The sequence below is a fragment of the Fukomys damarensis genome, unplaced genomic scaffold (assembly GCF_012274545.1).
Source record: "Fukomys damarensis isolate Sample0158 unplaced genomic scaffold, DMR_v1.0_HiC HiC_scaffold_16, whole genome shotgun sequence".
Classification (NCBI taxonomy): domain Eukaryota; kingdom Metazoa; phylum Chordata; class Mammalia; order Rodentia; family Bathyergidae; genus Fukomys; species Fukomys damarensis.
Window position 1 is genome coordinate 45187777 of NW_022900928.1, and position 22059 is coordinate 45209835.

Genomic DNA, 22059 nt, shown 5'->3' on the forward strand with positions numbered 1-22059 from the left:
AAAAAAAAAAAAAAAAAAAAAAAAAAGATGAGCTAGTCACAGGCTTTAGATGTCATCACTTTGCTTACAGTAGCATCTGGCGGGCATGAGATCAGATCGGGAAAGTTTGGGGTCTTGCTGAGTCATAGAGGCACAGAAAGGAACTTCCCACATGCAGATGCTCTGTTTCCTTGTTCTAAACAGTTGTCTTGTCCAGTCTCTTTTGCATATATCTTGGCCTCAGATCATTGCAGTGTAACAGCACTTCAGAAGCTAGTCTGCCCTGTGCCTTCTGAGAGGGGACTGTTTTAAACTAGCTGATCTTTAGAAAGTACTTTCTAGTGAAGAAGCTTTTCAGTTGTGTCTTACGTTACTGTAGTGCCCTTAGGCACATACTGTTAAATCCTTGTTTTATAGGTAGAGGCTCGGGCTCAGTGACATTTGATAGGTCAAATCATAGAGTAGGAGCCCCCGAATTCTTACTCAGAACTTCCCCTGCACTAGACAGCCTCTCATCACTGATATCTCTGTGGTCTTATAGGTCCATGATGGTCCTAGTGCTACTCGATGGTCCTAGAGGTGACCAGGGTGAGTTGCTGAAGTTATTTGGAAGCAAACTTGAGGAGCTTCACCAGAAAATGCATCCCTCTAGCAAAATGGGGAAGAGGCCAAAAGAGCTTTCAGACATTGCTTGCCTCACCCTTTCTAGGCCAACCAGAATGTTACAGTAACCACCATTGTAGTTGGTGTTGGACCGCATATTTATCATTGCAGTCAACCCCAGACAGATAACAGTAGTATCAGTGGTATCATTCTTTTTTTAAAAAATGAATTTATTGGTACATTCTAGGTAGACAGTACAGTTACATTCATTACTGGGATCTTGTACCTTTACATGCCAGGTCTTGGTTCTCATTTTTTCCCCTTGTCCTCACCCTCCCTTCACCCCCTCCTCCCCTACCCACCTTCAAACACTTTAATTCCATTTTTACATTTTCTCATATTTTTTTCCTTTTCCCTTATTCCCCTTTCACTATCCTTCCCACTGTCCCTACACCTTTGGTCCTTTTCTTCCTATTTCACGTTGCTAATTGGCGTGTTAGGATCTTGAGTACTATTTTAGTTTTTCACACCAGAGAAACTATTCGGTATTTGCATATGTGTGACTTATTTATTTCACTTAAGAGTATATCCTCAAAATGTACCCATTTACTTATGATTGAATCTACTTTCTCATTCTTTATGGCTGAGTAGTATTCCATTTTATAGAAAAACCACATCTTCTTTATCCAGTTTCCAACTGATGGGCAGATGGGCTGTTTCCAAGTTTTAGCTATTACAAACTGGGCCGCTATAAACATGGGTGTGCATATATCACTGTGGTATGATTCTTTTAATTCTTTTGGAAAGATACCCATCAAAGGGATGGCTGGGTCAAATGGAACCTCTAATCCTAGTTATTTGAGGTATCTCCATATTGACTTCCATAGTGGTTGCACCAGTCTGCACTCCCACCAACAATGGAGAAGGGTTCCTTTCTCCCCACTACCGCGCCAATGTTTGTTGTTGTGTGATTTCTTGATAGCAGCCATTCTTTGTGGGGCGAGGTGAAATCTCAGTGTTGTTTTCATCTGCATCTCTTGAATGACCAATGATGTGGAGCACTTTTTCATATATTTATTTGCTGCTTTTATTTCTTTGAGAAATGTCTGTTCATTTCAGATGCCCATTTTAGAATTGGGTCTTTATATTTAGGGGGGCTGGTTGTTTTGAGTTCTTTATATATTTTAGATAATAGTCCTTTATCTGAGGAGCAGCTGGTAAAAAGTTTTTCCCACATTGTAGGTTGTCTCTTAGTTCTGTTGATGGTTTCTTTTGCAGTGCAGAAGCTTTTTAATAAGATGAGATCCCAGTTGTTGATTCTTTCTGCTAGTTCCTGTGCTACTGAGGATTTGTTCATAAAGTCTTTTCCTATGCCAATGACTTCCAGAATTCTGCCCAAACTTATCTTCCAGCAAGTTTAGTGTTTTTGTTTTTATATTTAGATATTTAATCCACTTGGATTTTAATTTAGTGCACGCTGAAAGATAAGGGTCTAGTTTTAATCTTTTGCAGGTTGAGATCCAGTTTTTCCAACACCATTTATCTTTCCTCCAGTGGGAACTGTCAGCTCCTTTGTCAAAGATGAAGTAGCTGAGTGCATTCTGGAGTTGTTTTTGTGTCTTCCAATCTGTTCCACTGATCCTCAGGTCTGCTTCTTTGCCAGTACCATGCTGTTTTTATCACAGTGGCTTTGTAGTATTGTTTCAAATTGGGAATTGTTATACCCGCTGCTATGTGTCTGTTGCCTAGGATGGCTTTTGCTATTCTAGGTCTCTTATGGCTCCAAATGAATTTTTGGATTCTTCTTTCTAGTTCTGTGAAGTATAGCATTGGGATTTCAATTGCCATTGCATTGAATCTGTATAGCAGTTGTGGTAGTATGGCCATTTTCATTATGTTGATTCTTCCTACCCAGGAGCAGGGGACATCTTTCCCTATTCTTGTATCCTTCTTGACCTCTTTTTTCAGAGTGCTGTAGTTTTCAGTGTAGAGGTCTTTTGCTTCTTTTGTTAGATTGATTCCCAGATATTTCATTTTTTTGGGTGCTATTGTGAAAGGAATTGTTTCCCTAATTTCTTTCTCAGTGAGTCTGTTATTTGTGTACAAGAAGGCTGTTGATTTTTGGGTGTTGACCTTGTATTCAGCTACTCTGCTAAAAGTGTCAATTAAGTCGAGAAGTCTTTCGGTGGAGTTTTTTGGGTCTTCAATGTAGAGTATCATATCATCAGCAAATAATGACAGTTTAACTTATTCCTTTCCTATTTTTATTGCTTTAATTTCATTCTCTTGTCTAATTGCTATGGCTAATGTTTCCAGAACTATATTGAAGAGGAGTGGTGATAGTGGGCATCCTTGTCTTGTTCCTGATTTTAATGTGAAGGTTTTCAGTTTTGGGCCATTTAATATGATGTTGGCTGTTGGTTTATCATAGATAGCCTTTATTAAGTTGAGACATAGACCACCTCTTCCAATTTTTTGCAGAGTTTTTATCATGAATGGGTGTTGAATTTTATCAAATGCTTTTTCTGCATCTATCGAGAGGATCATGTGGTTTTTGTCCTTGACTTTGTTAATATAGTGTCTTATATTTATTGATTTATGTATATTGAACCATCCTTGCATCCATGGAATAAATCCGACTTGGTCAGGATGTATGATCTTCTTGATGATCCTCTGTATTCTGTTTTCTAGTATCTTACTGAGGTTTTTTGCATCTATATTCATTAAGGAGATTGGCCTGCAGTTCTCTATTTTAGTTGCATCTTTCCCAGGTTTGGGAATCAAAGAGATATTTTCTTCCAGGAATGAATTTGAAAGTATTGCTTCTCTTTCAATTTCATTGAAAAGTCTGAAGAGTAATGGCAGTACATCTTCTCTAAATGTCTTGTAAAATTGAGCAGTGAATCCATCAGGACCTGGGCTTTTCTTTGTTGGTAAGTTTTTAATTACATTTTCAATTTCACTGATTGTGATTGGGGTGTTTAAAATGTTTTTGTCTTCTTTGTTCAACTTTGGTAATTCATAAGTATCTAGAAATCTGTCCATTTCTTCTGTGTTTTCCATTTTATTAGAGTACAGGTTCTCATAGTATGTATTAATGATCCTCTGGATTTCTGTGGGATCTGTTGTGACTTCACATTTTTCATCCCTGATTGCATGAATCTGAGCCTTTTCTTTCCTTTTTTTGATAAGGTTTGCTAAGGTTTTATCAATTTTATTTATTCTTTCAAAAAACCAACTCTTTGATTCCTTTATTTTTTGTATCATTTTCTTAGTTTCCATTGCATTGATTTCTGCTTTAATCTTTATAATTTCCTCTCTTGTTCGAGCTTTGGGTTTTTCTTGCTCTTGTTTTTGTAGGAGTGTAATATTCATCATTAGGTTGTTTATTTGAGCTTGCTCTGTTTTCGTAATGTGGACATTCAGTGCTATGAATTTTCCATGTAGAACTGCTTTCATTGTGTCCCATAGATTCCTGTATGTTGTATTGGCATTTTCGTTTATTTGTAAGAACTGTCTGATTTCTTCTTTAATTTGCTCTGTGATCCATTGATTGTTCAGGAGAGTGTTGTTCAATTTCCATGTGTTTGTGAAGTTCCTCCGGTTTCTTATGCTATTGATCTCCAGTTTTATTGCAGGGAATCTGTGATCTGATAATATACAGGGAATAACTTCAATTCTTTTGCATTTATTCAAACCTGTTCTGTGAGCTAGTGTGTGATCTATCTTGGAGAAAAACCCATGTGCAGCTGAAAAGAATGTATATTCTGATTTTGTGGGGTGGAACACTCTGTAGATGTCTAGTAAGTCCCTACATTCAGAAGTTTGGTTCAGTTCTAGTATTTCATTGTTGATTTTTTGCCTAGATGATTTGTCTATTTGTGATAGTGGGGTATTCAGATCCCCCACTACAATTGTATTAGTGGTTATTTGGTTTTGCATGTTACTTAATATTTGTTTTATATAGTTGGGGGCATTTATATTTGGTGTATATATGTTTATGATTGTCATTTCTTCCTCTTGGATTGTTCCCTTTACAAGGATGTAGTGACCTTCTTTGTCTCTCTTAATCAGTTTTGGTTTGAAGTTTTCTTTGTCTGCAAGTAAGATTGCTACCCCTGCTTTTTTCTGGGCTCCTGTGGCATGCAGAATTGTTTTCCACCCTTTCACTTTCAGTCTATGGGCTTCTTTTTGCACTAGGTGTGTTTCTTGTATACAACATATTGTCAGATTTTGCTGCTTAATCCATTTTGCCAATCTTTTTCTCTTGATTGGTGAATTGAGGCCATTGACATTGATAGTTATAACTGATATGTACTGACTTATTGTCATGTTATTGGCCTTTTGTTGACTCTTTTTTTATAACTGATATGTACTGACTTATTATTGTCATGTTATTGGCCTTTTGTTGACTCTTTTTTTATTTTTTGTCCTCTCCTTTTAGTTTCTTGCCTTGGCTATTTGATTTGTTCTGTTGGGTCTCCTGGTGTTGGAATCTTCATTGTCTTTTTCTAGGATATTGTTTAAAATTCTTTGTAGTGCTGGTTTAGTATTCATGAAGTTTCTCAAGTGTTCTTTGTCATGGAAGTATCTTTTTTCTCCGTCCATTTTGAAAGAGAGTTTTGCAGGATATCTCAGTCTTGGTTGTAGGTTGTTTTCTTTTAGGATTTGAAATACCTCACTCCAGTCTCTCCTTGACCTGAGGGTTTGTGTGGGAAAGTCTGCTGTGATTCTGATATGCTTTCCTTAGCCTGTGATTTGTTTCTTTTCTCTTACTGCTTGTAGTATTTTGTTCTTCTGTTGGGTTTCTGGGATCTTGATTATTATATGTCTAGGTGCAGATTTTTTTTTGATCGTGGCTAGTTGGTGTCCTATATGCCTCACTTATCTTTATGTCTAATTCTTCCCCTCTGTTTGGGAAGTTTTCTTCACTAATTCTGTGAACAGCTTTTTTAAGTCATTTGCATTTTCTCATGGTACTTTATGGATTCCTATCAGTCTTATATTATTCTTCTTTGCATCATCTAGGAGTTGTTGGATCAATTTCTCATGATTCCCTACTGTTTTTAAGAGACCTCTCTTTTCAAGGTCACTGTCTGCGATCCTATCTTCTATATCTGAGATTCTATCTTTGCAATCTTTTATTCTGTTGTATTAATTCTGTGAACAGCTTTTTTAAATCATTTGTATTTTCTCCTGCTACTTCTTGGATTTCTATCAGTCTTATGTTATTCTTCTTTGCATCATCTAAGAGTTGTTGGATCAATTTCTCGAGACCCCCTACTGTTTTTAAGAGACCTCTCTTTTCAAGGTCACTGTCTGCGATCCTATCTTCTATATCTGAGATTCTATCTTTGCAATCTTTTATTCTGTTGTGTACACTTTCAGTAGAGTTTTTAATCTCCTGTATATCTGTTTGAATCTGTTGAATGGATTCCATTGCTTTCTTATGTTGGGCATTCATTGTTTCCATTACTTTCTTATGCTGGACCTTCATGGCTTCTATTATGTTCCTAAGCTCATCTATTTTTTTTTTTTGTGTCAGTTTCTGTTCTGGAGTCTCGAATCATGTCTTTCATTTTGCTCACCATCTCTATGGTTATCTGGGAAATTGTTTCTGTTTTGAATTTTTCTAGAGATTGATTGATCAGTTTTGTTACTTCCTGTGCTGTGAGTTCTGAGTGTCCTGGAGGTTCACTATCTGATTTTTTATCCTCCTTTGCCATACTGTTTACCATTGGTGGACTGGAAGTCTGTTTTTGTGGCTTGCTTAAGTGTTTTCTCATCTTTATTTTTGCTGTTGGATTGTCCTGATTCCATCTCTGGGTCATTAAATCTTCCTGATATCATTGCGTCCCAGTCTTTGATTCTCTAATGACTTATAGACATTCTCATTTTCATAATATTAAAAACAACTCATCAAATCAATCCCTATCCTTTATCCCTATCGATACAGTCAGGAACATAATAGGATCAATCACCAACCTTTATAGCCTGCCATGCCTTTGCAGAGTGCGTCCAAGGACTGGCTCAGTCAGGGGATCTAATAGCCAGGGGCGGGGGCAACGGTGCTCAGGGGCACCCTCGTGGCTACCCTCCTGGTGCTGTGTCAGTGCCAATCAGTGGCACCCGCTGGAAACGGCGCAGCTCCAGAGGAGGCCTGTAGTACAGGCCGGACCGCGCAGCAGAGGTAGCTCTGAGTCCAAGCCAGGCCTATGATGTAAAACTCACCCGCCTGGAGCTGTGTCACAACCAGTCAGTGGCGCCTGCTGGAAACAGCGGGACTCTAGAGAAGGCCCGTAGTTTGGGCCAGATTGTGCAGCAGAGGTGGCTCTGAATCCAAACCAGAGTGATAACTTAAAAGTCACCCTCCTGGCACTGTGTAAGAGCCAATCAGTGGTGCCCACTGGAAATGTCACGGCTTCAGAGGAGGCCCGTAGTATGGGCTGGACCATGCAGCAGAGGTGGCTCTGAGTCCAAGCCGGAGTGATGATGTAAAACCGGTATCATTCTTAAAGAAGTAATAGTACTTAGATATACTCAGGTGTCTTTAGTATCTTAATATTCCAGTGTTATAAGAAGAAAGAATTCTGCACTTGCTGTATATTTTTATGTTCAGCATAAGTACAGGTTAGAATTATACTGCTACCGACTAATATTTATCAAAGATTCAAAACAATATACTTTCAGGATCTTAAAAAAGTTGTCTATGTACCAAATTGGACGGAACTTCTATAAGCCTTCAGAGCCAGTGGAAATTCCCCAGCACAAGTAGGTTTATTTATATTTTCTGTTCCTCTGAAATGATTATCATGTGAGCAGTATAATTTGTGATGCATTATTATGCCATTATGCTTCCTATGGGAATCTCTGAGATATGAACTATAATGGAGTTTTATAAATTCTGAGTTTTTAATAGAATGGTGAATGTGAAAACAGAAGTCTGTTTTTGTATGTTGGTGTACAAAATCATTACCATAAATTCTAACAGAAATTCAGAAACTGAATTTTCTGTGTATAACAAGTAATAATGAAAGCAGAAGAAGCCATATTATAGCATATAGTTAGTGCTCTTGTTGAAAGGCAGTAAGCACAGCCAGGGTGGTTGACGTGAAATCCCAGGGTCAGAGAAGCCACCTAGACTACCCTAGGTGTGCTCAGAACACCTGTAGCATGTTAACCCTGAGCTGGGAACTTGCTGCCGTGGGGAAAGTGGTCACCTCTGTTTTGAACTGGTTGATACGCAGCACTCTAAAATATTATGGTCAATCATGTAAAGGTACAGGATCCCAGTGGTGAACGTGACTGTACGGTGTACCTAAAAAGTACCAATAAACTTAATGAGAAAATATTATGGTCAAGTGATAGAGAGGCAACTGGTAACTCAAAGACAGACACAGAAACAAAAGGAGAAGTGCAGAAGGGATAGAAAATTGGAGTGGAGGTGTGGCCTTCTGAATGGTGGGGGGAAAATGGCGGAGTTACCACATGTTCATTTAGTGAGTCAGAGTGGTCTCCTTCCAGATTTTTTCATCTTTTTGTAACAACCTCTCTGCCCAGATAAGAAATTCTCAGTCTAGGGCTGTTCTAAGATGGCATGTGCCCACTGGAAATGTTTGTTCCGAAGGCTAGCCTAGTATCACAGTAGATTGAGTTCACAAAGTAAGAACTAGGATTAATTGTTAAAATATTTGTCCATTTTTTCATGCCACTTCTGTGGGTTCTTATGAAAGATTTTTCATCCCATGTGGAAAGGAACTATAGCTTGGGCTCCAGTTTCTCATGTATATCTGTGTGTAATGGCATTTCTTGCTTTCCTTATTTCATTATTGAATCTGTCCTCAGCTTTCTCCTTTGCATTGAGTTTTCCAAACCAGATGTTTCCATGTGGGGACAGATCACCCATAAACATATTACTCCTGTAGCTGTGGTTCTCAGCCAGATCATTTTTGTCTCCCAGTGCACATTTGGCAGTGAATGTCTAGAGACATATTTGGTCATCACAAATATGGTGGTGGGGGTGCTACTGGCATCTGGTGTGTAGAGGCCAGGAAGTTGCTAAACATCCTGCAATGCAGAGATCAGCCCCTAACAAAGAATTACCCAGTCCAAGGAATTATCCAAAGTGTCAATAGTGTCAATGCTGAGAAATTCAGCATTTTAGGACCAAATTTTATCCTACTTTCATATTTAATGACACTCCAACTGAAAATAACTAAAGTTTTTAAATCAACAACTGGAAGAAATCACACTAAAGAAAAAAAGGTCAGACCTAGAGAATTAGAAGCAAATCACCATTTAAAAATGTTTATTGTTTTTTAGATATTAATTTTTCTTGTTATTTTTATTGGTTTTAAAAGATTATCTCTTTGGCCTGGGTTTGCTGTTTCTGTGTCACACTTTGAGCGCAAACTCCTCTTTGTTGCTGATGTGAGCTATAAGGTCCTCCGAAATGAGACTGTTCTGGAATTCATGACTGACCTCTGCTACAAAATTGGCACGTCCTGCTTCATTCAAACGTGTGAACAACAGCTGATAGGGCTCATTGTTCTTACAAGGTAAAAGTCTGTGTGTGAAAGAATTTTCTTAAGAGAATGAATTATTTATGATGTTGCGCAGGAGCATCGATCTGATCAGTTTGCCAACTGGTTTAGAAGACCTGGCTGTTCTCAACAGTCTGGAGTCCAGACTTTCTTGTGTAGCACTCTGCACTGATGCAAGCTTTCATGGTTCTGCATGATCTCTTGCTGTATTCCCATCCCCTGTTCCAACCTTTAACAATCTGTACTTTCCTGCTCTAGTGCCTCTACCTGGGCTCCACACCCCACATTCTTCCTTTCAAATCTGCACCTTCACACAGCCCAGCTGTAATCTTTCTGAGCCTCTGTTTGCTGCTAAATGGGCATGGTTCATTATCTCCCTCTGCCCTTTCCCATCACACTGTGCATAGACTCACTTCTTTGTGGTCATGTTACTGCATCTGTTAATGTTATGAGACAGAAGTTGAGGTCCATGTCTCACAGTACATAAGATGCTAGTTTTTAGGTTAAGATTATATTTTTACTTTGCAGACCTCTGGGTTTATTTATGTATGATGTGCCCTCAATGCCCATTGAATTGAATTAAACACAGGCAGATTCAGTGACTTGCTGAGTACTAAGTTTATTATGCATTGCTGCTAATCCAAAAAGATTTGTTTTAGGGAACATTCTAGACTTCTATTAGTCTGGCTTAGAATTTATTCTTAAAGGGTTTTTTTGTTTTGTTTTGTTTTTGGTACCAGGCATTGAACTCAGGACCTTCTGCTTGTAAGGCAGGAGTGGTGCAACTGAGCTAAATCCCCAGCCCCTAACTTTTTTGTTTGTTTGGTACCAGGGATTTGGTATTTGGGCCCTTGGCAGGCAGTGGAACCACTGAGCTAAATCCTCAGCCCTTAAAGTTGTTTTTCTGGGTTATATAGCTGAGTGGTGGGACTGGTTGTGTTCCACACTACCTGGGAAGGGAAGACACCTTTGTCTTATCTTCCTGTCATGATTGTGATAGTTGAGATTAGTATACTTTCACAGACACCTTGCAAGGTCTTGAGAACTCTGAAGAAACCTGCTTCAGTTTTCTGTCCACAGGCTGGGGCACACGAGAGATCATTCGAGGCTGTGCAGTGCTGAGGGGAGAAGGCACTAGAGTGACATTAGCTGAGTTGTTCCACAGCTTTGCTATGGACCAGACCTAGATGAAGAGTAAAGCATGATGTCACAGTTGCTGTTTGATCAGCCTACTTTGAGTTTTTTTTTTTTTTGTCACAAAAACAGGGAGCTGAAAAAATCTGAGTGACCCCAGAAGCTTTTTTTTTGTTTGTTTGTTTAGTTGGTTCTTTTGGTTTCAAGGATTGAACTCAGGACCTTGCACTTGAAAGACAGGTGCAGTGCCACTGAGCTAAATCCCCGGCCATGAGAAAGTTTTGAGCAATGTTTTGGCATTTGAATATTTACAAATGATTTGCCTTGACTTAGAGTGTCTGTCAGTGAGAAAAACAGATTTTAGCCTAATGACTTTCTTACGAGTTTTGTTGGAGTATGATCCTCCTCTAGATTAGAGAATTAAGTACCTTCTCAGATAAGAGTTAAAGAAAAGACTTTTTGTGTTACTGTCTTCTGTATTTCTGACACTACAGACTTCATCTTACACTTTGTATGAAAAGTATGAAATATTTACTTATCTGAGATGATTTGGAAAACTTTTCTAAAATGGTTTCTTGCACTCACTAGGTACAATAATAAAACCTATCGCATTGATGACATTGACTGGTCTGTGAAACCAACATGTACCTTTCAGAGGCGGGATGGTTCTGAAATCACTTACGTAGATTACTACAAACAGGTAAGAAATTTTTTTCCTCCTTTCCTCTTGGACCAGAGAAGTCTCTCTGATCCTTTCCAGCCCACCAAGTTCCCCAAATTGTCAGGCTGAGTCTGCCTCCCAGGTAATTTCCTGACTTACTCCTTCTCCTCCATCCCTGCCTTGGCTCAGACCCTCATCCTGTCTCCTGCTGTCCTTACTGTAGTATGAACAATCTCCCTTAAGTGCATATTTGATCATGTCACTTCCAAGCTTAAAACGAGTCTCATGGCTCTTTGCTGCAGTAGGAGCCAAGTACAAGTTCCTTATCAGTTTCCAAGGCCACCTCATGCTTGTCCAGCCTCCTCTTTCTTTGTCTTGTCCCTTCCCAGTTCTCTGCTGTAGTGGCCTTTTGTGGCTCCCTGACTCAGGTTTTCTGCTATGGACTTTCACACACTTTGCTTCCTCTTCCTAGGTCCCTCTTTACAACCTGACAACCTAACACTCATCAGTAGTACTTAGCCACCAACTCTCAAGGGAGCTCCCTGGCACTGTTCCTGGCCTCCCTTCCCTGAACTTAGCTGGAGCAGGTCATCTCAGGCAGGCAGGATATGAATGGTTTGGCCTCCTTCCTAAACAGTGGGCTCTGAGGAAAACCTTGAGCCTTTTATTTCTGGATACCCAGGTTTAACATAGTTCCTTGAATGTAGTAGATCTTCAAAAAAATATTTGTTGATGGGATCTTTTGCTGCTGTTGGGAGTTATTTTCAATACCACAAGCCTCCTGACCCCACTTTCCATATTTAGTGTCTTTCATGGTCATCTTCTCTTAATTATGTAATCATTCAGATCTCTAAAATCTCAGAGATATATTAAAAAACAAAAACAAAAACTCTAATCTTTTACACCTTCAGGAAAAGCCCTCTTTTTCTTGTTAGCCAACTTTGGAAAGTTGTCTACATTAATTCCAAGCCCTTCTTCAGTTCTTTTTTTTTTTTTTTAATCTTTATTAAATGTATTGGTACATATTAAGTATACAATACCGTTACATTCATCTTGTACCTATACATGACTTATCAGGTTCTTATTTTTCCCCATTTCCCAGCCCTCCCCTCAGTCCTGCCACCCTTCCCTGTTTACAAAGACTGTTTCCACATTTTTCCTTTTCATGTATTTTCCTTTTCCCTTTTTGCCTTCCCTCTACCCCTCCCACTTCCTGTACCCTTTTAGACTTTTCTTCCTATGACACAATATCAATTATGCATTTTAATCCTTATTTACACTTTTACTTTTTTCACACCAGAGAAACTATTCAGTATTTACACATGTGTAACTTATTAATTTCATTTACGAGTATGGCCTCAATGTGCATCCACTTAGCTATAAATCTCTCTAGTTTCTCATTCTTTATGCCAAGTGGTATTCCATTTTATAAAAAACCCACATCGTCTTTATCCAGTCTCCATTTTATGGGCAGTTGGGCTGTTTCCAAGTTTTAGCCATTACACACTGTGCCACTGTAAACATGGATGAGCATATATTGCTGTAGTATGATTCTTTTAATTCTTTTGGAAGATACCCAGCCGAGGAATAGCTGGGTCAAATGGGACTTCTAATCCTAGTTGCTTGAGGTATCGTCATACTGATTTCCACAGTGGTTGCACCAGTCTGCACTCCCACCAACAATGAAGAAGGGTTCCTATTTCCCCATGACCCCACCAGCATTTGTTATTGGATGATTTCTTGATAGCAGCCATTCTTACTGGGGTGAGATGGAATCTCAGTGTTGTTTTCATCTGCATCTCTTGAATGACCAGTGATGTTGAACATTTTTTCATATGATCATTTGCTGCTTTTACTTCCTTGTCTGAGAAATGTCTGTTCATTTCAGATGCCCATTTTTTTAATTGGATCTTTATATTTGGGAGGCCTGATTTTTTTGACTTTATATATATTATAGATAGTAGACCTTTGTCTGGTGAAGAGCTGGTAAAAAATTTTTCCCACATTGTGGGTTGTCTCTTAGCTCTGCTTGTGATTTCTTTTTTCTTCCTTTTTTTGATAACAGGGATTGAACTTGGGTCCTTGCACTTGAAAGGCAGCAAGACAGGCAGTGGAACCACTAACCTAAATCCCAGGCCCTGTTTGTGATTTCTCTGGCAGTGCAGAAGCTTTTTAAAAAGATGAGATCCCAATTGTTGATTCTTTGTGCTAGTTCCTGTGCTACTGAGGATTTGTTCATAATTTTTTCCTATGCCGGTATATTAGTGTTTCTGTTTTAATATTTATATCTTTAATCCACTTGGATTTTAGTTTAGTGCATGGTGAAAAATACAGGTGTAGTTTTTAATCTCTGACAAGTTGAAATCCAGTTTTTTCAACACCATTTATTAAATATCCTTCCTCCAGAGAGGGTGTTTGGCTCCTTTGTCAAAGATGAGGTAGTTGAGTGTGTCAGGCAATGTTTCTGTATCTTCTAATCTATTCCACTGATCCTTGGGTTTGCTTCTTTGCCAGTACCATGCTGTTTTTATCACAGTGGCTTTGTAGTATAATTTCAATTTGGGGATTGTGATATCCCTTGCTGTGTCTCTGTTGCCTAGAATTACTTTTGCTGTTCTAGATCTCCTCTTGTTACAAATGAATTTTAGGATTGTTTTCTCTAGTTCTATGAAATATGCTGTTGGGATTTTAACAGGGATTACATTGAATTTGTATAGCAGTTTTGGAAGTATGGTCATTTTCACTATATTGATTCTTCCTACCCAGGAATAAAGGATGTTTTCCATTTTCTTTTATCCTCTTCAATCTCTTTTTTATAGAGTGTTGTAGTTTTCTGTGTAGAGGTCTTTGGTCTCCATTAGATTGATTCCTAGATATTTCATTTTTTTGGATGCTGTTGTGAAAGGGATTGTTTCCCTAATTTGATTTTCAGTAAGACTGTTATTTGTGCACAAGAAGGCTCTTGATTTTTCAGTATTTACCTTGTATCCAGTTACTTCACTGAATTTGTCAATCAAGTTGAGAAGTCTTTTGGCGGAGTTCTTTGGGTCTTCTATGTAGAATATCAAATAATGTCTGGTAGCCTGCTCTGTTGCTATGGAAACAGTTCTACAAAGGTCCAAATTAGTCACCTTTTTCATCTGAAGTGCCTTTCAGGGGCAATTTTTCGTTGTCATTAGTTAGTTTAAGTGACAGATAATATGCATCTTTATACAGTGTAATGTTTTGTTACACTTACACACTGTGTCTTGTTAAGTGGAATAAGCCAAGCACAGAAAGACAAATGCTGCATGATTTCGCTCATATGTGGAATCTAAAACTGCTGAGGTAGAAAAGAGAATAATTATTACCAATGGCCAGGGAGGGTAGAGGAAGAGATTTGTTAGTGGGTACAAAGTCACATCAGGAGAAATAAATGTGTTTTTTTCTATACAGAAGGGTAATTATAGCTAAAATGATTTCAGTAACATCTGACACTGTGACCACTCCTACATTCCTGAGCTGCTCCCTCCCTTGACTGCTGGGTCACATCCTTTGTGGTTCTCCACTAAGCTTCGGGTTGTTCTGATTCAGCTTTCTATGATTATTTTTCTTTTTCCTTCCCCTTTGAAAGGAGCCATTATATATCACGGTTCCTTTCAACAGCATCTGTTCTTTGTATTTTGAGACTGCTCAAATATTTTTGCCTTGGCATCATCCTTAATCACACATTCATCTTCATTTCGAGAACATATTTTGTGACCATCTTGCAGAAGTCTCAGGCTAACAAATTCAAACTGAATCTATTACCTTTTCTATTCATATTTCTCCTTGGAAATTCAGTATCTCAGGAAATCACTTTATTTTTTTCCTTTTCTTCAGCCTCATCTCCTTCACCAAGATAAGTTTTGCCCCTTTAATCCTTGAAATCTGTCTGGAACCTGTACCTGCCTTTCCGACCTGTTCCAGTGCAGAGGTGCAGGACCCCTCACCACATCCCCAGGGGGTAAATATTGCAGTCAGCCTTTATAGTTCCCATGCTCCAGCTCTCCTGAGGATGTCACACTGTTTCCATGACACTAGGGAGCTCTTTCTGAATTACTGCTCAGAAATGTGCTTAAGAACATGAGCTAAGAAAGTCCTGACTGTGGCTGTGTCACTTTGGGCAAATCGCTACAATAGGAGACTAGTGAGCAGCCTACCAAACCTCACTGTAGAGGGAATGTTGTATAATATAAGCACTGAACAAGATAATAATGCATGCGAAGCCCTTAACCTAATGCCTGTACATTGTGGACACTAGGCAAATGATGGTGACTTTTCTGTCCCTTGAGAGCCTCCCCTCTTTATCCCTAATATCACAGTTTGACCCCATCCAACCTTTTAGCCTCCTTTCTCTTGGCATCTCACCATGCATCCATGCTGTCATCACCCTGCCCACTCGCTAGACACTAGCTGGTCCTCAGCCTTTGTGCACATTTGCTAGACACCTATAGAAAGCCAAACGTATCTTTCTTCACCACTGGTCAGACTGTAACTTCAAGGTCAAGTGTCAGCTCTTTTGTGGTATTCTCTCTTGACTTTGCTGTCTGTTGCACATGCTCTTCCCTATGCATCTGTACCACGAATCATTGTGCTTCTAGAATACATTTTTCTTCTGGCGTGGTGGTGTATGCCTGTAATCCCAGCACTCATGAGGCTGAGGCAGGAGGATCGCTGTGAGTTCGAGACCAGCCCGGGCTACATAGTGAGTTCTAGGTCAGTCTCAACTACATAGTGAGACCCTGTCTCAAAAAACCAAAAAAAAAAAAAAATTGATTATATAGAATACATTTTTCTTGTAGAACAGGGATCTGAATGCGTAGTGTCTGGCAAAGCATCTTGTGCATTAAATATGTTCTGTGTTTGTTTATTAAATTCACAGTTTGTTAAACATTTGGGTTTCTTTCCTGAATGATGTAAAGTTGTTTTTGTTTGAACAGATATATTTTAGGACTTGTGATTTCCTGAGCAGGGAATCATAGTAAAAATCCCACTCACTTTTTTTTGCAGTAAGCTGTGGTGCATATACATTATATAATAGGAAGGAAATAAAACAAAATTCTTAACTTTTGAAAAGTCCTCTTTGTTATGGACATTATGTAGGACGTTATGTAATTTTCAAAGTGGAAGACATTATATTATTTTTTAAGTGCTTAAAAAATTGGGGCAAGGAAGAAAGTAAAATTCTCTTGAGGACAGCAGCTTTGAGAGTGAACTTCTTGCTGTGCTCCGTCTAAATAGAAGATCCTTTTCCGGAACCTCACCAGCTTTGCTTGCGCACTTTCCTGGAACTTTCCTACCCCCATATTTTTATCAAGGTTCTTTCTTGGACTCTGCCTCCTTCCTGGAGCAGCCCTGATTTATCCGCCCAGGGACACAGTACTCAGTGGTGTAACAAGTGGAGGTAAGGGATAAATCCTAGCTGTGCTAATTTCCAGTTATGAAGCATTGGAGAAAGTTTAATTTCTAACCAGGGTTTCCTCATCTGTGAAGGGGATGATGATAAAAGTCTGTATTCTATGTTTGTTAAGATTAAATAAAGAAAAATATGTGCTTTGCTTATCATTACTGTGTTTCTATGCTTTGTAGATAACGTTATGAGTAAAGCAAAGACTGTGCCCCTTTTATCTTTGTATTCACTGCAGTTCCTGGAACATAGCAGGCCATGTGCACTGACTTAATAAAATCATGTATAAAAACCCTTTTGTGTAAGACTTTGCCGAGCCTTTAGTTGCCCTTACCAATTTAAAAAATTATTACTGAATTGTTTTCTATTTTAATGACTAAAAGTCCTCAATGAGATAGAGAAATGCTGGCCTTGTACCCTCTTAATTATAATTTGATGTCAGCAACTTGCAACACCCAGGCATTTTGTAAATTTTAATCGCAGTTGTTCTGTCATTAGTGTTGAGTAAATTATACAGGAAATGAGGGTTAATTGGAACCTTTGCATTAGAAACGAAGTTTGACAAGGTGAGAACATTGAAATTCAAGTTTAGGAAGAAAAAGGGAATAGAGTATGAAATGATAATAACCAAGGATTCTGCAAATTAGATACCCTGCTATTGGTTTACCTAGGATACTGCTGAGGTGTTGTTATCCTATTACATAGGTGAAGAAAGGTGAAGAACTTCCCCAGTGTCACAGTCCAATAAATGGAAGAGCTGAAGATCCGGTTCATACCTGTCAGACTCCTGAGCTACTTTTCTCTAACCTACCATCCTGAAAGTCAAACAGTCATGTTCTTTCAGGAAACTCTGAGCTCATCTCACTGTAACCCTTGCCTCCAACTTGTGTGTACACATTTTCAGGTTGAACACATTTAGAACCAGTTAAACATGGGGTGGTGTACTTCAGTCATCAATAGTGAAAACTCTGGCTTCGAGCTAGCCCCTGGGGGTCCTTCAATGATGGCAGAACCTGCCAAAAGCTGTTCTAAATGTGTACAAAACACAAGGAAAGCAGGGGGATCCTTTAAAATGTTGTTTCAGTATAAGAGACATTGTGATTAAAATAATAAAACTGGCCCTCATATATAAAACATAAGTTTTGAAGGTCGGGGATCTAGCTCAGTGGTTTCACTGCCTGCAAGTGCAAGATCCCGAGTTCAATCCCTGCCCCCCCAAAAAAAAGTTTTGAAAAGAAAGTTGTAAGGAGTAGGAAACCTTCAGATTTTCCCCTCCACTGAAGAGATTTGCTTATACAGTATATTCGTTTTGGGGATTTGTTTATTGCTAAAGATGCTCATCTTGCAGTGTTTCCACATTAACTGTTCCCTCATTAATCTTTCATTTTATAGCAATATAATATTACTTTATCTGACCTAAATCAGCCGGTGCTTGTTAGTCTATTGAAAAGCAGGAGAAATGACAACACTGAGCCCAAGATTGTCCACCTGATGCCAGAGCTTTGCTTTCTAACAGGTAATGCTTGTGTGCTATAACCCTGTTGGGTTCTTGGCCAGAGAGAGAAAAGCCTGAGCCTTAGGAACGAGTAGAACCTCATTAGCCAAACCAATGCCAGAGGAGTGATTTAATTCATGGAGGATGGGATCCTCAAGTAATTTATTCAGATATAAAGACAAGAAAGATTGAGAGCCCATTGGAATCTAGCTCCTTTACCTCATATATTTACTTGCTATTTTGATGTAAATAAATCTCTAGATATTTTCCTACAGCCAAGTTGCTTTTTTGAAATTTTTTAAATTCACTAGCATAGGAAATAATAATTTTGAGTTTTGTAAGATATATTGTTAGAGTGGTGCCAACATGACCCAGTTTCTTTTTGCATGACCTCCCAGAAGGTAATCATCACTATACAGCAAAATCTAAGTAATTTATTTTTAATATTTATTTGACTAATAGGGTACAACTTAAAGGAGGACTTCTTAAATACTTTTTATATATTTGTGAGTCAGTTGTGAGATATATATAAAAATACTTTTTTGCATAATGAAAATTTAATAGGATATAATCTTTAGAGGGAGGGATACTCATTCTAGTGTTTTTTTTCTGCATAGTCCAATATGGTAGTCCCCAGCCATATGAGTTTATTAGTTTGCAGTGTGACTGGCTTCACTGAGAAACTGCAGGGAGATGTGCTCTGAGTCTAAATAGCAACCAGATTGTAAAAGCTTAGTATTAAAAAGAAGAAACACCCGAATAACTGATTTTTAATACTGATTACATGTTGAAATGTTAACATGTTGAGTACATAGGGTTAAATAACTCGTACTGTTTTACATAATGTTATCTGTTACTTTTTGCCTTTCTTTTAAACGTGGCCACTAGAAAACTTTCAGTGACATATGTAGCTTGCATTTCTGTTAGTGCCATCCAGATGGTGAATCTGACTCAGTTGAAATGAAAAAGCTCCAACTGTGCTTGAGATGGGCTGGGATTCCACTGCATATTCATTTTCTCACATTATTTTTCTTTGTGTTCATAGGCCTGGCTGGCCAGGTGACATCTGATTTCCAACTGATGAAGGCTGTGGCTGAAGAAATTCGTCTCAGTCCTCTGGGCCGGCAGCAGCGCTTGGCCAGACTTGTCGATGACATCCAGAGGTACTGGGTTGCTTTGCTGAGACTGCATGTGCTCTGAGGCAGGCCCGAGGCTGAGTGCATAGAGTTAGATGATCTATATCATAGCCAAGTTCTTGATGAAATGCCTGATCTTTCTGACTATGAATAGGGTGGTTGTGCATTGAAATATAAATGTCTGGAGCCTAGAGGTTCATCCAAGATCCTCAGGAGTCGCAGGTTGAGGAGTAGTGGTGGGAGGCCAAGCTGGTAGGATTTGTATCTTCCTTTAGCTAACACCTCTGCTCTCATCCGCCTAGTACTTTGAGGTTGGGGTAAAGTTTTGAATACAGATAAGGGTATTTATTTATTTATTTGGTACTGGGAATTGAACTTGGAACCTTGTGCTTGTGAGGCAGGTGGTGGAACCACTGAGCTAAATTCCCAGCCTGATAAGGGTTATAATTTTAACAAACAGCCACCCCCCCAAAAAAAAGGCAAAAAAAACCCCACCCATGCAAACAAAAACAACAGTGCCATACCAGGGTCGGGAATACTCAGATCATGGTACAGTCGCATTAGCAGGCAGAAGTTTAGCAAAACCTCTGCAAAACTCTGCAGCCTCTGCTCTAAACTTGACATGTCCTTCATGCCTGTGTTCCTGCCCTCAGTTATGACAGTTTGCTGAAACCTGGGATGGGACATGAGCTTCTTCTGGTCCTCCTTCCTGACTCCCTAGAACTGTGCTGTCTCAGACAGTAGCCCGATATGGTCACTGAGCACCTGATGTGTCTTTAGTTGATAATATTTTGTATCTGTTAGGTTAAATAATACATATTTTAAAATAATTTGTTACTTTTTGATGTGGCTTTGAGATGGGCTGGCGTTGCATTGCATGTTCATTTTCCCGCACAGTGGAAGCTTTTCCATTTAAAGTGAATCAGATTCATCATCCATATAGCCCTACTAGAAAATTTAAAAGTGTATGTGTGACTTGATTTATGTTTCTGCTGGACCACATTGTTGTAAAATGATCATTTTCCTTAAATTTTTTTTCAGATACTAGCTCATGAAAGTGGAGATTTACAGGAGCAAAATAAAACTCAGTAACTTTATTAAATGAATGGATCATAACTAAATGAATGCTCTATGTTTTTTCAGATATTTGCAACAGTCCCCCACTTTTTTTAAAAAGGAAAATGGCACTTTTCTATACATTGTATTGTGTAACTTGTTTTGAAAGGTTTTTCTTGAACATTTCCATATGATAAACGTCAGTCTCTATCATGCAACAGACTTCATAGTTTCCATTTTATGGATATACTTGTTCTCATTTTTTCTGGACATCCTTCTGACTTGCACCTACTTGAGAAGAGATTCTGGTTTGTCCCCTTATCCTTATTGATAATCCACTTTTCATGGATTATCAATCCATTGATGCATTGCCCCACCACCTTTCAGTAATGCGAGTTACCTCACCCTATTTTCCTGACCATTAATGGTCTCACCCATCTCATCTTGGGAAGACAGTATGTAAAACAAAATCATTAAGTCAAAGTATTCAGTGTGATCAGACAAGATGCATAATTTTGGTAGAGACAGAAATAATGACTTGTTGTGGAGTGACAGTGATAAGTGGTTTGAGCTTCCTAAAGAAGGAGGCAGAACTTTGATAAGGAAACAAAAGGCTAGATTTCATCAGTGTCCTGTGGGTTTCTGGCTTTCTTTGTGTTGGGTAGTATGTAGGAGATGGGAGACAAAGTCAGTATGATTGCCACTTTCAAGGAGCTTTCAGTGCAATAGAAATTACATCATGTCATAATCTCATCAGATAAAACATAAAATATGAGCATGTCTTACTAAATTACAAACTTCAAGTTCTACACAAACATAAAAGACGTTATTGCTAATACTAATCTTCTCTTCACGGTCTTCCAACTCCTTTGTTTGTCCTATGAACCCTTGGAAGTCTAAGCCCTTTTGATTTCCTTCCTTTGTTGTCTTCCATCCACTTCCAAACCAGTGGATTCAAATGTGAGGATATCACCACATCCAGAGGGTCCAAAATATCTCCATATCTTCAAGGTTGTTATTAGAATGATAATATCTTTGTTGGGCATGGCGAGTATATGCTCGCTACCTGGTGAGGTCATGGGCAGCTTGGACTACATAGCAAGAATCTGTCTCAAAACAACAATGACAAAAAATGATAATATTGCACATTTATTGGGCTCTTGTGCCAGACACTATGGTTAAGTCTTTTCATGTATTGTCATGTTCAATTTTTCTGTCAGCTCAGTGAATTATTTTTATTATCCTTATGTTTTTCCAGCAAGAAAGCCAAGGTTTAAAAGATTTAATAGTTTCCTCAAGGTCACATATTACTATATGGACTTGGGAGTTGAACCCAGGTCTGCTTGGCTTCTGGCTCAAAAACTCACTTTTCTAACACAGTTGAAGCCTTTTCCCAATCCTACATCTCCCAAAATGGGCACAGTTGTTCCACCATTCTTTTAGGCAGGAAAACAACAACAAAGAGTTAATAGAAATAGAAGCCACAAATTCTGAAGATAAAATCAACTCCTAAATAATTCAATGAGTTATAATTTTATTTCTAATGACAAAAATTCTTTTAAAATCACTTTAGTGATTTAATACAACTTTATTAACAGAAACAAGGATGCTCGCTTTGAGCTGGAGACCTGGGGACTACACTTTGGGAGCCAGATGTCTCTGACTGGCCGGGTTGTGCCTTCAGAAAAAATATTAATGCAAGACCATGTAGTAAGTGCTATGATTTTATTTCCACTTGAAAGTATTTACTTAAATGTAAGCTTGATAATTTACCAGAATGCTGGGAGGATTGGCATATTCATTTGATTCCTCTATGGCCATGTCCTTGCATTCCCTTTGTTTTAAGACCTCAGGTCCCCTCTTATTTCCTATTCAGTGTGAATTGACTTGCCTGGGCTTACTGGCACCCAGTGGATATGATTAGGTCTGTTAGACAACAATATTTCAAACCATTGCAATTAAAACATGTCTACCTATGTTGTCTGTTGTACTCTTCTTACATGATTAAAAAAAAAAAAAAAAAA

At 38.6% G+C, this 22059-nt stretch overlaps 1 protein-coding gene across 2 annotated transcripts in view; it reads left to right on the plus strand.

The window, feature by feature from the left end:
* The window catches only part of Piwil4 (piwi like RNA-mediated gene silencing 4), a 58226-nt gene that overhangs the window by 12243 nt on the left and 23924 nt on the right, over positions 1–22059 (plus strand). For both annotated transcript variants that reach the window (XM_010633657.2, XM_010633658.2), the window contains exons 6-11: positions 7273–7353; positions 8943–9140; positions 10848–10959; positions 17741–17864; positions 18889–19006; positions 21634–21745. In XM_010633657.2, the coding sequence (XP_010631959.1) occupies positions 7273–7353; positions 8943–9140; positions 10848–10959; positions 17741–17864; positions 18889–19006; positions 21634–21745 (745 nt within the window). The remainder of the gene's footprint in view (positions 1–7272; positions 7354–8942; positions 9141–10847; positions 10960–17740; positions 17865–18888; positions 19007–21633; positions 21746–22059) is intronic.